At 27.2% G+C, this 16,618-nt stretch overlaps 1 protein-coding gene and 1 long non-coding RNA gene across 2 annotated transcripts; one reads left to right on the forward strand and one right to left on the reverse strand.

Moving 5' to 3' along the window:
- Positions 1-7,666: 7,666 nt before the first annotated feature.
- Positions 7,667-11,842, reverse strand: LOC119689475 (protein male-specific lethal-1). Its single transcript, XM_038104308.1, has 3 exons — positions 10,833-11,842; positions 9,186-10,047; positions 7,667-7,839 (listed from the first exon to the last, which is right to left on the reverse strand). Exons 1-3 carry the CDS (start codon positions 11,817-11,819, stop codon positions 7,835-7,837), a joined length of 1,854 nt encoding a protein of 617 aa, XP_037960236.1. The 5' UTR covers positions 11,820-11,842; the 3' UTR covers positions 7,667-7,834.
- Positions 11,843-14,962: 3,120 nt separating this feature from the next.
- On the forward strand, positions 14,963-15,908 carry LOC119662487. Its single transcript, XR_005250788.1, has 4 exons — positions 14,963-15,023; positions 15,085-15,376; positions 15,444-15,751; positions 15,857-15,908. It is a non-coding gene; the product is annotated as an uncharacterized LOC119662487 (long non-coding RNA).
- The last annotated feature ends 710 nt before the right edge of the window (positions 15,909-16,618 follow it).

Genomic DNA, 16,618 nt, shown 5'->3' on the forward strand with positions numbered 1-16,618 from the left:
TCGAACCGTATTAAAGAAGCAACAACAAAAATTTAATTAATATATTGAAATTTAGCTGACCATACAACACTGTTTCTTGACAATACTCATAAGAGCATTGTATTGTCAGCTAGATTTTAATAAATTAATAAAATATTTTTGTTGCTTCTTCATTACTGTTTGAACCCTTCTAGTTTCTTTTTATCATAAGACGCGTCACATTCGACAAAAAAATTAACTATAAAAAAGTAATGTCCAACATAAAAGCACTTTTTTCTTGAACTACGAATTTTGCTGTCATACAATGACCGAATATTGTGTTTTTTAATGGAGACTTTGTCCGAATTCAAAATATTTTACAGAAGTTTTTGACATTTGAGATTGACCATTAAAAGTACCTCAATCTCACTAAAATTCATGTTAATTGTAGTTAAATATTCATTTAGCTACAGTTATTTAAATTAAAAATGGTTTCTAGCTCATTGAAAAAGCTTGAACTTCTTTCCAACCTTCCTACGTGCCGTGGATATTATTACGCTAAAGTAGATACCTTTTATTCATCTTTTATACATTTAATACATGGTTATTTGAAGATATACAAATTTCAGTTAGCAGTAAAAATAAACAACCCTCTTACACATGATTTTTTTTTTGTTAAACCAAGAAACTAAGTCCTTATTACAGACCCCACATTTGAAAATAACTTTGCTATATTAACGGATAGCCAAGCTGTAGTCCAGTCTTTAACTACTACAACTTCATACTTAGTAACACGAAACAAATCGGCGGGTACAAAGTGGATCTCGGGAAATCGAAATATAGAGGAAAACGAAATAACCGATTAACGGAGAACGTCGTTGTATGCTACGTTATATGGCTGAAGGCGCTATTAGTACCACACATGTTGATATAGCTATTTGTGGATGGAAAAATCTTGCAATATGTACGACTAGTTAAACACTATAGCACTATAGACGCTATCTCATAATAAACAGAAATAGAAGTGACTTCTTTAGACTGTTAATGATAATTACTGGCTTTTAAACTATTGAAGAACAGGTAGCTAGAATGGAAATATTTTGCAATACTTACTGCTATAGCTGCAAATCGACAGAGGTAAGAAAAGTCATTACAATTTTCTCTGTACATTCCTTGCTTATCTAAGCAAACCCCTCTGCAATTATCTTGATGAGATGACGATGTTTAATATTAACGAACTCTACAGGTTCCTGAACCACACAGACTGGATATAACTGTGTTATCAATAAAATAGCATGAAAGCGCTAATTGAACTCTTAGACAGATACAGGTATATGTCAACTCTATATTTACAATTATTTTGATGACTAATGTAACATATATATATTTTGCTATTTTTACATGCATCCATAGTTTCATATCGTATCGGATTCATTAAAAAAGTTTGTGAACAAATTTCGTTAACTAAGGAACATACTACTTAGAACAGCGATGAGGCTATTAGTGGTTATCTGATGAATTAACAAAGCCTACGTTACCATCTCAACTAAAAGAACCTGTCTCAGAAGATAGTGTCGCCCCTACTTGAAAGTAAAGAAATCTTCTTATCATTCTTTCTAACTTTCAGATTGTGATCTTTGCCAGAAGAATATTAGATCGGAAACTCTTATCCTTGTCTGATGTTAGAAAACCCTTAATGACATTTTGGGTTTCATTCGAAGAGCTGGGTGTGTTCTATTTAGTTAAGCTTGATTTGTAATAAAAAAAATCTATTATGGTCGTAGAGTGTTCTGTTTCGTTGGAAGCCAATACCACATTAGGTTCTATTCTGTTCTTATTATTATTATTATTATTTTTATATATATTCTTATATACTTGTAGCTGCTTATATTGAAAATAAAGCACTTTGTTATCATCCTATGTTATGAACTGGAATATATAGAAAAACAGGAGGCATTAAAATTCTTAAATTTATGCAGAAAGAGAAAATGTATATCTAAAAGAGATGCGAAATTTAAAAAAATTAAATTACAAGAGCTGAACAGCACAGCAAATAATAAACTCAGCCCATAACCAAACTGCAATTTTCCTATCCTCATCTCTGACTAGCATTATCTAGAACTCAGAGGATTGGTCAAATATTTGCTGGTGCGGACTTATGTTGTACAAAGATTTATTTTTGTAAATAAAAAATAGCGAATTTCTTTTTTTTTTCTTTAATTTTATTTATTTTTACATTACATATATATAATTTAAAATTACACTTTTCAATTCAAAAATAGACTTTATCATTCATTCCATTCACAACATACTCATTACAGTACTACAATAATTGTTTCAAAATTTTTGGTTTTTTTTATATTACATTTACATAGTTTATAAAGTAATTTATAAGTTAATCAATTAAAACTAAATTTGTAAATATAAATAATATACATATATATATATTTTCATATAAAGAGAGAGATTTAGTTTCAATAAAATTTTTTAAATCTTTTTTAATAAATAATTTTTGTTACATATATTGTTTTTTTTTTTTAAATAAAATTTATAATGAATTTAATTAAACCAAAGGCTACCATACTACAGCCATAAATTGACTAAACCGATTTTGTTTATAACATTTTCACTTAAAATTCAATTTAAAATTTTCATTATATTTATACAATATGTTTATATTTATTTAAATTTTCAATAACAATTTATTTCTTTATATGTGTATTATTTTTTTTTTTCTGTAGTTACATATAAAATTTTTATTATCAAATCTCAAAATAGATTTTTTTCAAACATACAATTTATTTTTATTATTACCTTAATAAAAAGAAAATTATATTTATATTTCAATTCAATTAATAATTACAATAAGAAAAATAAATAATTTTTTAATTAAAATTAAATTAAAATTTATCACAAAGAAATGGTGATGTGTATGGTTGGCATATAGTATATTTTAAATAAAAATATTGAAAATTGTTTCCTTAAAATGTATGTATGATAATACCTATTTATAAAAATTCGTAATTTAAATATTAAAATAAACTTTTTATAATTAAAATAAAATTTATATTATATTCAGAAAAGTTAATTAATTGAAAGACTTAAGTATAGTAATATACATATAAGAAAATAAATAATAAATAAAAGAGGCAAAATTAACATTTTATATTTTCCCTATCCTTGCCTATAGAAACAAATCAAATAATTAAAAAATATTTCGGAGTTATAGTTTTATTGGTCATACAATATATTAATAATAATATTTTTATTTTTTTTAAACAATAAATCATGATGAACCTTTTAGATTTTTGATCACAAAAGGATCTTACAGTGATCCTTTTGCGACTTGATGGCACACTAAAAGCACATTTTCAAGTGATATCGTTTTTCACATACAAAATCAAAGTAAAAGAACATTGCCTTATTATAGTTTTCATCGAAAATTAAATCACTTTAATTTCTTTTCTACGGCTTATGAAATTTTTAATAATTTCCTAATCTGATAATACTAAGTCCTGATCTCATAGTAAGCCTGAATCTTCGAGAGTGAAGTTAAAGAGATGAAGCGAGAGTGTTCGACAAGATTTGAGAAATATGAATGTCATCAACTGGAACATAAAAGCCAAAAATAGAGAAGAATGGAGGAATGTCGTAATACAAACTTAGGTTCTACATGTACTATATAGCTATGGATGAAAAGGATCCCATAGTAAAGAAGTAATTCTCATTAAATATAAAAATATAATTGTAATTCGTGCAAAAATTCTACTATAATACGAATGAGTACAAAGAAGAGAAACAAATGAAAACGTGCTCTTCACACTACAAACTTAAGTCTTCTTATGGAAGAAGTTTAAAGTATGCATTCATATTCCATATTTGCTCTCAAAGCAATTATAATCAGAAATTTAAAAGAAACATGTACAAAAGGAGATGCAACCATAGAAATTTCTTCAATTACAATACAATAAGTCTAAAATTACTGCAATAATTCTGGTATAATACTAGTGAGCACAATGGAGTTAACCTGGCCACAGATTAGTGTTGGCAAATCTTACAATATACATTGATTCAAAACTTCAGATGTCCACATATTTAATATCCTTCCCTCATAGAGTAAATAACGTTTCTCAAAAGATTTTGTTTTTCATACACTAAATTCAAATAAATTTATCATTTAGGTTTCATATAAAAGAGAGGTTTCGAACAGTAGTGAATAGTAGCAACATTTTTTTTGTTATTTTTAATTAATTGAATTTTTGGCTGACCATACAGCTGTTTTGAGTATTGCCGAATACTTATCAGCAGTGATCTTGGATTTGTTTCTTATATTTAATTATTCGTAAATAGTTTTTACGAGTACTTAGTGTTGAACTCGTATCCTGTCAAATTTGAAGCTCAGAATCAGTCTTCATTAACCAACTGACCCAAAGTTTAACTTAACTTTTGTTCATTTGCCTTAAAACTTTATTAACAAATTCACTTCCTATGTTATATTACAGCGAAATCATAAACCAGCTGTAAAATAATTGAATTAATTAACCATGCACACTGCGCTAACCTAGAACCCTTAAGGAACACGACGCGAGAGCAGACCTACAATGACCTGGAGGAAAACAACACCTCACGAAACTGACAAATCGATTAATAAATTAAGACAAAGAGCATGAAATAGAAAATGTTGGAATACTTTTCTTGAGTCCTGAAGCTCCTAATGGAGTATGGAACTAATAATAATAATAATAATAACAATTTCACATTGACACATCTACAGCAAAATCCACTAAAATGTTCAAAAATACCTAAAAATTATTATCTTATTTACTGAAGAAGTTTACACTACTAATAGAGATAAAGAAGATATCATGCCAGATTTAGAAAATTAAAGAAATATTATATTCAATAGAAGTTTTTTGGTTTCCAAAAACCCAACCTTACAATAATAATCTTAATAGGTGGTAAGTAGTATACCACCTAATCTGTTATAGTATTTATTTTATTGGTTAAACCGAACCATCCATGATTTTTTTGAACCATTAGTGGTCAATACCTTTCACATCATACGACATTCATTTTAACATTTTGTTACAGATTACATAAATCACTTTATAACTTAATTTACTTAATGCTCTTTATTCGATTCTTAAGCATTTTATTCTTTTTATATGTTATATCATTCATATTCGATTTTATATATCATACTTTCAATAAAGTACATTATTTATTTTCTGATTCAGTTAAATCCTTAGTGCAATCATACTATTCATAGATTTATTTATTCATATTATGTTTCATTTAAATCCTTAGGGGGTCGCATTATAAATAGATGAATTCCTTTATTTTATGTTTCAGTTAAACCCCTAGTTCAACATATTTTTTATGATTTAGTTAAATCTTTAGCCAATCATATTTTTTATAGATGAATTTATTCATTTTTTTTAATAGTTAAATCCTAAACACAATATAGATTTCATAGCTTAATTCATTCATCTTACGATATAATTAAATCGTTGCAACATCATTACAGTAATCATTGAATTCGTTCATCTCCGTAACTTAATTATTTTAATATTCCTTAGTACATCTGACTTTTATAAGTATAATTCAATAATCGACTTATTATTATTTAATATAACTTATTCATTTATTATTTTAGTCAATTACTAATCATGCTGTCAATAAATGTAATGAAAATAATCGAATAATAGATTGTGATCCAATGCTGGAATAATTTAGTTGTTCCACCATGGAACTTTTTAAACTTATTTGTCTGAAGGATACCACAAGTAAAGATCTTCTAAAAACTATTTCTTTTTTCACCCTCACAGACTGATTTTAAATGTTAAGAGTTTTATAGTACAATAACCGTATCAGCGCCTATGCGCTACTTAAATAGAAAAGAAAGGTCTGATTGGTCTCTAAATCCAATCATCCAAAACTCAATTAGCATTTAACCAGATAATATGGATCCTAAGCACGGCCGTGTCTACATCCCACAGTCATTTGTCGCTATCGACGACCAAGTGCCGTTCAACAACTCCCAAAAGGTCTTAACAAGCAGGTCCCAGCGAACTACAACAACAGCAACAACAATAATATTCAACTAAACAGGCAGCCAAATATAATATTGTATTTTATCACTTAGCCATAACGGCTTGTTGCTGTTGTAGTCCAAGACTATCTGTAGAGTAGGATATATGAAAAAATTACAAGACGAATACATGCATTAGATTGGAATGTATGGTAAACAAAGAGGATCAGAGAATCAGGGAGATTTCATGAGTTGGGGAAATAATGAGGATGTGACTACCATGATGACTTAATTGCCCTGCAAATTTTTATACTTAAAAACAAATCTCTAATGAAATAGAAGGAAATTCTGTCTTCTATATATAGACCAATATATTCTTATTCAATGATATTCTAAATTCGTGTGCACAAATAAATTGTATTTTTGTTCAAAAAAGCCAGTAAATAAAATAATAAGATTTGATAGATGAAAATAATATTTTAAAAGAAATCAATATTAAATTTAAACTATTAAGCATGTGCAAAATTTTATTTTATAGATTTGCATTAATTTTGAGCTAACTCAAACTGAAAGGCAATAACCACAGTATATGAATGCATGACAAAAATAATATTATCAAAGCTTTAAATTATTGTACTAATTACATCGTAAGAATAAACTGTTAATTCATTGAAATAATAAAATACATATTAAAAAAAAATTGTATTAGTAATAGTAATATAATAAATGTAATCTTACTATTATAAAAGTGTAAAAGTATTGGATTACATCAATCACTTCTAATAGCATTTATTACAATATTAGTGTTAATATGGGTTACAAATTCAGTTGAAGAAAAAAATTCAAACAAAAATAATATTCTATTATTAAGTATTGTTAATATTAAATATAATGTAGTCATTCTTTTATATAACTAAAAGTTTACAAATAATTAATTAAAAGTTGGCGCATTTTCAATATACATTTGCTTTGCATTGTTTAGTTTTCAATAAAATAAAGGATTTTTCAAATATTAATTAATTATATAAAATTAATTGTATAAGAAATAATTATACATATAAAATTAATTATATAAAAGTAATTTAAATTTAAACTTAGTAGGAAAATTAAGCGTTCAAAATTGTATCACAAAAGATTAATATATCTAAACAAATTTTAAATTATAATAAGAAGTTATAAATATCATTATAAACATATAACATATAGAAATAATAAATGTATATAAAATATATCAAAATATAAAATAGTTGCAAGACATATATATATTTATACATGTGTGTATACATATAATATATATATATATATATATATATATATAATATATATATATATATATATATATAATATATATATATAATATATATATATATATATATATATATATATATATATATATATATATATATATAAAATATATATAATTTACCTAAATACATTAAAAATATAATTACAAAAAACATTTAATTTTTAACAATAATTTAAATATATACTACATAAATTATAAGCAAATATATAAATAAACATTTTGAAAATATTTTTATATAAACATTTTTAAATATATAAGTGAATATTTCATTTATATTTCATAATACATAAATCTCTTGTACAAAAACAAATCTTAATTATATATTTATTTTATTTACAATATTTTAAGAAAACTTAAATACATTCAATCCATACAAATCACAATTGTTTATAAGCAATTGCAACGCAAATTTTCATTTAACAAATGTATTAAAAAATTTCATACCGAATTATTTTGTACGCATCTAAAATTATGAGAAAAATAGTCAACTTCAGTTCCAGTTAGGGTTTTTAAAATCCAAGAAACATCCATAAAAAAAGTTAACCTAGTAATGAAAAAATTATTTTAGTACATATTTAAAAGACAAGTAGAATAATACATATACCAATAAATATAATGTAATTTTGTAGAAATAAAAAAAATTAATAGTAAGGAATAAGACTGCCCAATGACTAGAAGTTACATTCATGCAGCATCCACCAAAATATTACTTGTAAAAAAGCATAACCAACTGCTATTCAAGTAATACTTTCCTGCGTGCCACACAGATGGATACCCCAATGACATCAGATGAGAGCTCAGTTGAGCTCTCCCTTCAACTACATCCTAACCCATGTTTAGACATTTGTAATTCCTTTCATGTTATCTGCTTGATAGATCTCCTCGGATTACAAAGAACTAGAAGTTGTACAACCTTGACGAATCAACCATTTACCAAATCATGTCACGAACCGAACACTTGACATTCTACTTCATTATTGAATATCAGAATATTTGCTATGAAGTAAAAATATTTATTTTTATTAAACCAAAATAAAACTGTTATTCTGGGTTATATATAGATTATTTAGTTTGTGATGAGATGTATTCTCTCTTCTATACTAACTATTCTCTATAATTCTATTACTGAAATCAATATATAAACCAAGTAAGGTTCTCCTAAATGTAAAACAATTGTAATAAAGTTTAGTAATTCAATCGTTTTAAGAGAGAAAACATAGGCCATAGAGAGAAAAATAACCAAAGTACAGACTTCACCATCTATGAAATAATCTTTTTTAGTAACTATTAGAACAATCTAATATTTCTGTAGTTGAGTTGGTAGATATTTACATTTTTGATGAATACAATCTGCCCAGTAAAGTATAGTATAGTATAAAAGCAGCTGTTCATTTTAACAGGGTAATTTTGCAACTCTGACAAAATATTATATTACAAATATTATTATATTATATTACAAAATGTTATAAATTGATTTCAAGTGTTATACATTTCGCTTAAAATTATTAAACGAAAATAAATATTGCATTAAAAGTAAATCTCGATTGAAAAAGTTTCGCCAGATTTACCAATCGAAAACGGCATTACATATTGTATAAAATAGTCTTATTGTAATAGCAATTTAATGTATGCACTGTCTTCATCCAATACCACGAAAATCCCGCCAAATTGCATTATTTACAATATTATGAAATATGATAATAAAAAACAATATGACATCACAATATAACAGCAGTTGTTGTAGTTTGAAAGGAGCAGCATAGTGTCGAGTGTGTGCGTGTATGTAGAGACAAGAAATATAGTTAACAAATAAATTATAACATTAAGAAAATAGATAACAATTATACTCTGTTAAATAATAAGCAGTTAAATATTTAGCGATCAACTTACCTTGGGATGTAGATGAAAGTTGTGCAGCTGCAGCGTATCTAGACGTGCTGGCCGTTGTATTTCTTTGCCTCGTTGTTGAGCTTTGTTGACGTTTACGCTTCTTAATGTACACATATGAAGAAGTTAGCACCTGTTGTTGTGCTTGAGCAGAATAACCCAATAGATTGCTGGTACCAAGCGTAGCTACAGATCTCGAAGCATATGATCTAGTTGTGGTTCTTGATCTGAATCTTGATAGCCAAGGTAATTTAAATTCTTTTCTTGGATTCAATTTTGGAATCATTTCACCAAATGCCTGTACTGGTAAACTATTTATATAACAAATTGTTTCAACTTCTTCACTTTTAGGATAGAAACTTTGTATGGCTTGCTGTTCCGTTTGATTGTTAAGCTCGTCCTTGCAATGTCGCCGCTTTAATTTTTCGATTCGACGTTGTTCTCGTATTTGTTGTACATCCCATTTTTTACGACGTTTCTCATCAGCTTCAAGTTTCGCATGTCGCTTAAGATAAGTTTCGTCGCTTAAATCTTCTGTACCTTCAATATTATAGGAAACATTTAAGTCAATCTCAGACCATTTCGGTATTTCCAAAGTCGCAACATCGGAATCCAATATGGTACCATCACGGTTTAAATATTCAAATTCACGTAGCACTGTTTCTGTCTCCCATTCACGTGTACAATACCTTTGCTCCGTAGATATATACGGTGACCGATTAACTGATTTATTCTTTATCTCGTACATGGTGTAAGCTGGTGGTGCAAGAATTTTCTTCTCCTTTTTGCCCTGCGATGTTGTTTCTTTTTTCTTCGGTTCTGCTGGTGGCTTTGGCATTGCTATAGAACTTGGCGTCGGTGAATTCTGTAAGAATAATATATTATTGATAGTTTATTTCAATTAATATAAATATATATAATATATATTAAAATGTTTACAAATAAAATTACAATTATACTCAAAAATAATAAAAAAGAATTGTTTTGTTTAAAAATGTCACAACTTTAGTTGAATACAGACGGCTATACCTCGAATTTAGTAATTTGTACTAGATTACTAGTACAAACGTGTACCGCACATTTGTTGTTTTCTTACTTTCGGCGAGTTTGCTACAAATGGTAGTGGTATTTGATAATTTTTTTTAAAGGAAAACGGACGTTCATTCATAACAACTCTGTTATGTGACGTACATATTTTATTTTGTTTCATGTACATACATAGAAGTAAAGGAACATAGAAGGAGTAAAACGGACGCAAAATGTATTTTGTCCAGTGACGTTACAGTGTATACATTGAACATAGCACTCGACATTTATGCCGTTGAGTTGTGTTAGAGACAGTTTGGATATGGAAAATTGCGATCGATTGATCATCTATAGTTCTGTAGTACATAGTTCAGTTTACTTTTGCAACGTAATGCAATCAATACATGTTCGGATTTAGTTACATGTTAGAAAATAATATACATAAAATGAAATAAAAATACATTATATATGCATATTTTGATAATTTTATAAAAACAATTACAAAAACAATAATGATGTTATTTATATAAACAAAACATTATAAATAAGTTCAACTAATTAAGTGACAATATACAAATTAAACTTAATTTACAAAAATATTGATTGCAAGAGAAAATAGGATACCAGTTCAGTGCCGGCTACTGATTCGCAACTACCAGATTCATCGCTCTGCATATCATTCGCATGCCACAACATTACTGGCATCTGTTTACCGCGACTTGGTGGTTGTGTTACAGTAGTCTGCGTTGTTGAGGAAGATGGTATGGGCGTCGCAACGGCGGTAACATTGGGTTTAACTTTACGAGTTAATGTTAATGTAATAGGTTTTTGGTTGCGCTGTTTTTTGTTGATTTTTGATATTAATGTATCATTACTATCTTCAGTAGCATTACTGCTTTCCCCTTCTTGGTCTTCGGTTTCTTCTTCAGCTTCCTCAGCTTCTTCCTCTTGTTCCTCATCCTGTTCATCTTCGTCATCTTCATCATTTTGTGTAGTTTTATCCTCAGTTTCATCGTCATCACCATCACCATCAGCTTCTGCATCTGCATCCACATCTGATTCTGATGTAGAGCTCATGTTTGTACATTGCATTACATCTTTATTAACATTAACACGATGCAATATAATTTTACTAATTAATTTACCATTACATTCACCGATAATATTTCGATTTGCAGTTTGTTCGCCCACACGTTGTATTTTAGCAAGTGGCGGCGGTGGTATGGAAGAGACTTCTCCACCGGCATTTCGTTTAAGCTGTCTTTGTAGTTGTGTTTGTAAATCCTGCACTTGTGCTTCGAATCCTGTACACTTTTCACGCAACGCTATCAGTTCTTCGTTTTGGCTTTCAATTTGTTTATCTTTGGCCATCAGCTGATCTGTCTGCTCTTGTATTAAATCCAAATGCAATATTAACATTGACTTTAATTGTTTGTTTTCCTTGAAAAGAGCCAGTATGTCGCCATGTGCAGTGGTAGCACCATTGCCACCGCCACTAGCATTGTTATTGTTATTGGAACGTATGTACCTGTTTTCACCAGAATGACAATAAACGTGATCCATATATTTATTATTGCAATTCGGAGTTTTATTGCACTTATTTTCCATCATTTGAGTTTGTTTTGATTTTGTTTATTTTTTTTTGGTTATTAAAATTCAATTTGGCCCAGTGAATTTGATTTAATAATAATATTGCAAATTTTGTTTTGGTTTTATTTTTCGTTATACCAACAATTCCCCCTTTCATTTTCACAACAAATTGACAAATTGAAAGACTTTAAAACAATATGCGCAATAAGTTTTTTTCTTTACGCATATCTTTGTTATTTATAAGTTGATTTTCTTTTTCTTTTGCGCTTCGGTGTTGTTTTTGTATGCACACTTTTGTATTGGTTTTTTTCTTTTTTTTGGCTTTTTTTTGCAACAATCAATTAACTTTTATGTGCATTCTAGCAGTTTTTTTGTTGATAATTACGTTTTGCTATACATATTATTATAGTACTTAGTCATTATTTTATGCGTGGTAAAATTTTAAAAAAATCTGAACCCCACACAAGCATTTATTTTTATCGGTCACTTTCCGTTAGACTTCACCCGGTAAGACAACATGGCGTTCATTTATTTCATTCGCTTATCTTTTGCACAAACTGCAAAAGTCAAACATCGTGATAAGTGTTGCCATATTATAAATTTTACAATATTGTTGGTTGTCCTAGTGCTGGTGACATTTAAAACTAGAGATTACATACGAAACACGTGATAAAATTCATGGGAATTTCGTGGCGAATTTTTAAATTAAAAAAATTTTAATATTTTTAATCAAGTTAATTCTACCAAAATAATAATAGAATTAATTTTAATTTTTTTTTTTATTTATAGTTATATATATGTTTAAAATGAAAACAAAAGTTTAAATCGTTTTAATTTTTATTATATATATTAAATTTCATCAATTTTTTTTATAAATAAAAATATGTTTAAGATCAAAACAAAAGTTTAAATTAATAAAATAGTGATGGATTTATTTTATTAAAAAAAATTCATAAAAGAATTTGAGAAGTTTAAATATTTGTATTATAATTTTATTATAAATTCATAATAATTTTTTATAACTTTTTATAATTCAAACATTTCTATCATATTGTATATAATTTATTATTCTATATTTGAATCTATAAAAATTATAAATTTTATTTCTGAATAATAATATTAATAGTATTATAATAATAGTACAAATTAAACAAAGACTATAAATTAATAAAGTGTATTAAAATTATAAATTTTATATCTAAGTAATAATAATATTAATAAAATAATAATAATAAAACAAAATTAAACAAAGACTTTAAATTGATAATATGTTATAGGTTTATATTTTTAATAAACACTTTTAAAAAATGTTTAGATTATTTTAAAAGTTTGTATAATGCCTTTAATATTAATTTAAAAACCCTTAAAAACATTTTGTATGAAATCACAAAAACAACTGCCTTGTATGAAAAATGCATTTTATATTTTCGTTTAAAAATTATTCGGCAGGTCAGTGCCAGTTATTCATGATTTTTATAAATGCAACACAAAAGTAATAGTTCTTTCTGCGTTTTAAAATAAATAGAAGAATTTTAAACGTTATTTTTGTGCGAAAAAATAAAAGGCACATAAAATTGAGACATAGAATATAAATTTAATTATTATTTATCGAGTTTCAGTTTAAAATGTGAATGATAATAGTTACAAGGTAATTCTTATTTTTTTATTATTTACATGTATATAATTTTCATAAATTTGGCTTTATGTCTCTCTTTAGTTTAGTTTCTCAATTAATGGTTTACTTTTACATTACAATACTAACGATTGTGAGTTAATTGCTGATATATAAAAATATGAAAATATTAACTTCAATGAAAACAATACATATACACTATCTTAATACATTTCCGTGATAAATTTAATATACTTCGATTTAGCATGTTAAACTTGCTAAACTATCAAAGTACGCACTTGAACAGAATTTAACTTGGAGAAGATTTATTCTGATTATAAAGAAGTTTTTTGTGTAACTCTTTTCATGTATTTTAAACTTATTTGAAAAGTGAAAAAATATTACATTTACATAGAATGGTAATAGCTAATTCAAAAATTCTAACTTTACATTTAACAACTTAACTTACCCTATATCATATTGATTAATTTAAATCACAAATTTTGAAATTTTTAGTCAACATTATAGACATTGTAAAAAAACATTTTTATATGAAATTCTATGTAAATTTTTTGTGGATGATAGTACTAGGTCTTATATCATGTTTCCGCAGTAGCTAAAACTACTTATGTTAATGAAAGTAAGATTATGTCGTTGTTATTGAATAAACTTATTTTACATATAAAACATATGACATATATTTCATATGCCCAGCGAACAGTAAAAAAAGTAATAAGAGAATTCACATATGCAAAAGGTAAATGGTGTTGAATATATGGGAATGTTGTCTTGCAAATCTCAAGTATAGAATCATAAGAAAGGGAATTATTTTTGTAAAATCAAATAATTTTGCACATGTAACGATGCACAGACATTCTGAATACCAATAGTAAATGTCAAAAAATATTAATATTATTATTTTAGTTTTACATCGGCCTCAAATGTCTCACTTCGACAAAAACAAGTAAATGTGAATATTTAATTCAATATAAAATATTATTCCCTACTTTAACAAATGATTAAATTTTGGACCCTATGTAAAGATATATTAATTCAAAAATAAAGCTGTTCTTCTGCAACAATTTCCGAGACTGCCTTCTTATCGTATCAAACAATTTTATATAGCTTCCATTTTTAGTTGCTTGCCATATAAAAACAGTTTAATGATGGTTGTTTATAGCCACAGCATTATTCGAGATTGAAGACTCCATCTGGGACAAACAGCTCCTCTACAGCATTAAGTTAAATATATTGCTTTACGGAGTATTTCGGAGCGTATACGGACCTAAATATATTGAAATTGAAAATAATCGTGCGTTTTGAGATGGTATTTGGGCAATTTCTGAGAGTGTATTTGTATTTTGCTTCGTGCTCATTTAAGTTTCGGTTCTACATAAAATCTTCTTTGGATAAATACTTCATTTTAAGCATAGAATCGAACCACTAAAAGTGCTTTATCTAACATGCCGTACCATGATTGGTTGTTGCTATTGTGAATGAGTACTCTTAATATGACAACTGCATTTGAAAAATTGTTTCGTTAAGTTGTTTAATCAAATTGGTCGTATAAATTTCGATTCCATTTGGTTGTATTTTTTATTATAATGGATAACGTAATTATTATTTCTTTTACTATATAAAACCACTTATTGTTAACTTCACTTTTTTTTCAAGGAATTGCGAGCGAAAATTCAAAATTGTCCCGAAATCGCGCGTTCGTTTACTATTCATTATTATACTACTGTAGACAAGACGCGTCATGTTAGTTAGATCAATTATTAGGATCTCTAATATTAGTAGCTCTAAGAATTTTATTTTTAATTAATTTTCCAAAGTAATACTTCGGTTTATACATTTGAAAATCATGTGTAAAGCCCCGTTTTATTTACTACCATTTTTCCAAATAAAGTAACTCTTAATTCCGCACTTGCATGTTACTCTATTATATACGCAAAAAATGTAACAAGTATTTAGTACAGTAAATTTACATATTTAATCGTATTTTATTAATTTATTTGTTTCTACTACCACAGCAAGTTGGAAGCTTGTATTTAGATAGCGTTACATATATATGGAATGGAAACCAATATTTTGGGAAGAACGCAATTCAGTTTCTTTTTAGAGTTACCAGCGTCAGAACACAATATTACAAATTTTGATGCTCAACTAATTTTAGATGAAAGTCTGACAGGAGGGACAACCATAATCATCAAGGCGGCTGGTACTATTAAATACTATAATCAACCAACGAAGCCTTTCACTCAAAATTTCGTTGACACGACTGCAGACAATAAGTGAAAAATAGCTTCAGATATTTTTCGTCTGCAATAAGTGGTTTCAGGTGATTAGAATCAGATAATTTATTTAACTTAATACTTTGTTTGATTAAAATTTTTGTAGAATAAAATTTTAAACATAGAAATAATAAAATATATATATATCGTAGTGTCTTATGGCTGAATTTTCTCACATTGCGACTGCGTTGAAGTTAGTAGAATGTTTTCTTCAGGCTAATTGGTTAAAACTTTTTTTAATGTTAAAAAATAAAAATTAAAAAAAAATTAATAAATTTTACAATAATTTTTATTTTATCTATATTTTGAATTTAGTCTAAAGTTATCATGAAAGTTAATGGGATATGTTATTCGAATTCATGCTGAGTTGTAAATATTTCTTATGAAAATGGTTCATTTCCAGCACAATTTTGCATTGCTTCGGCAATATATATAACCATAACCATAAAGTACTCTGTGTGAACACCTAATTACTCCTCAAATATTTTCGGGACCTTATGTAACTGTGTACAGCGTATTTAACAGGGGGTTCTACAAGGAACATTTTTTATTTCGGTTAACATGTTTTCAGTGGTAATCGATTTAGGTCAATCAACATCGGATGCTCAGATGTTAGTTGTTGATGGCTTTGTTTCCATATGATCAAAACAGTCTAAATGCAATATGTTGTGTTTTTGGGAGTATCTACATAAATGCATTCGTCTTTGTAGGGATTTATTCGTTTCGCTAATAATTTTAATATAGCCTTCTCAGGTTTATTTTTTAATCACTCCTGTAGTAGAAAACATTCACTATAATCATTAACGACATTTTAGCGTGTCATATTTACACAACAGGTTACGTAGAGGCGAAGTTATACAAGCTCTTCTTGATAAAATTTCCGTTGCAAGTCTTGTTCTGTTGATTGCTATAAA

The sequence above is a fragment of the Teleopsis dalmanni genome, chromosome X, assembly GCF_002237135.1.
Source record: "Teleopsis dalmanni isolate 2A chromosome X, ASM223713v2, whole genome shotgun sequence".
Taxonomy (NCBI): Eukaryota; Metazoa; Arthropoda; class Insecta; order Diptera; family Diopsidae; genus Teleopsis; species Teleopsis dalmanni.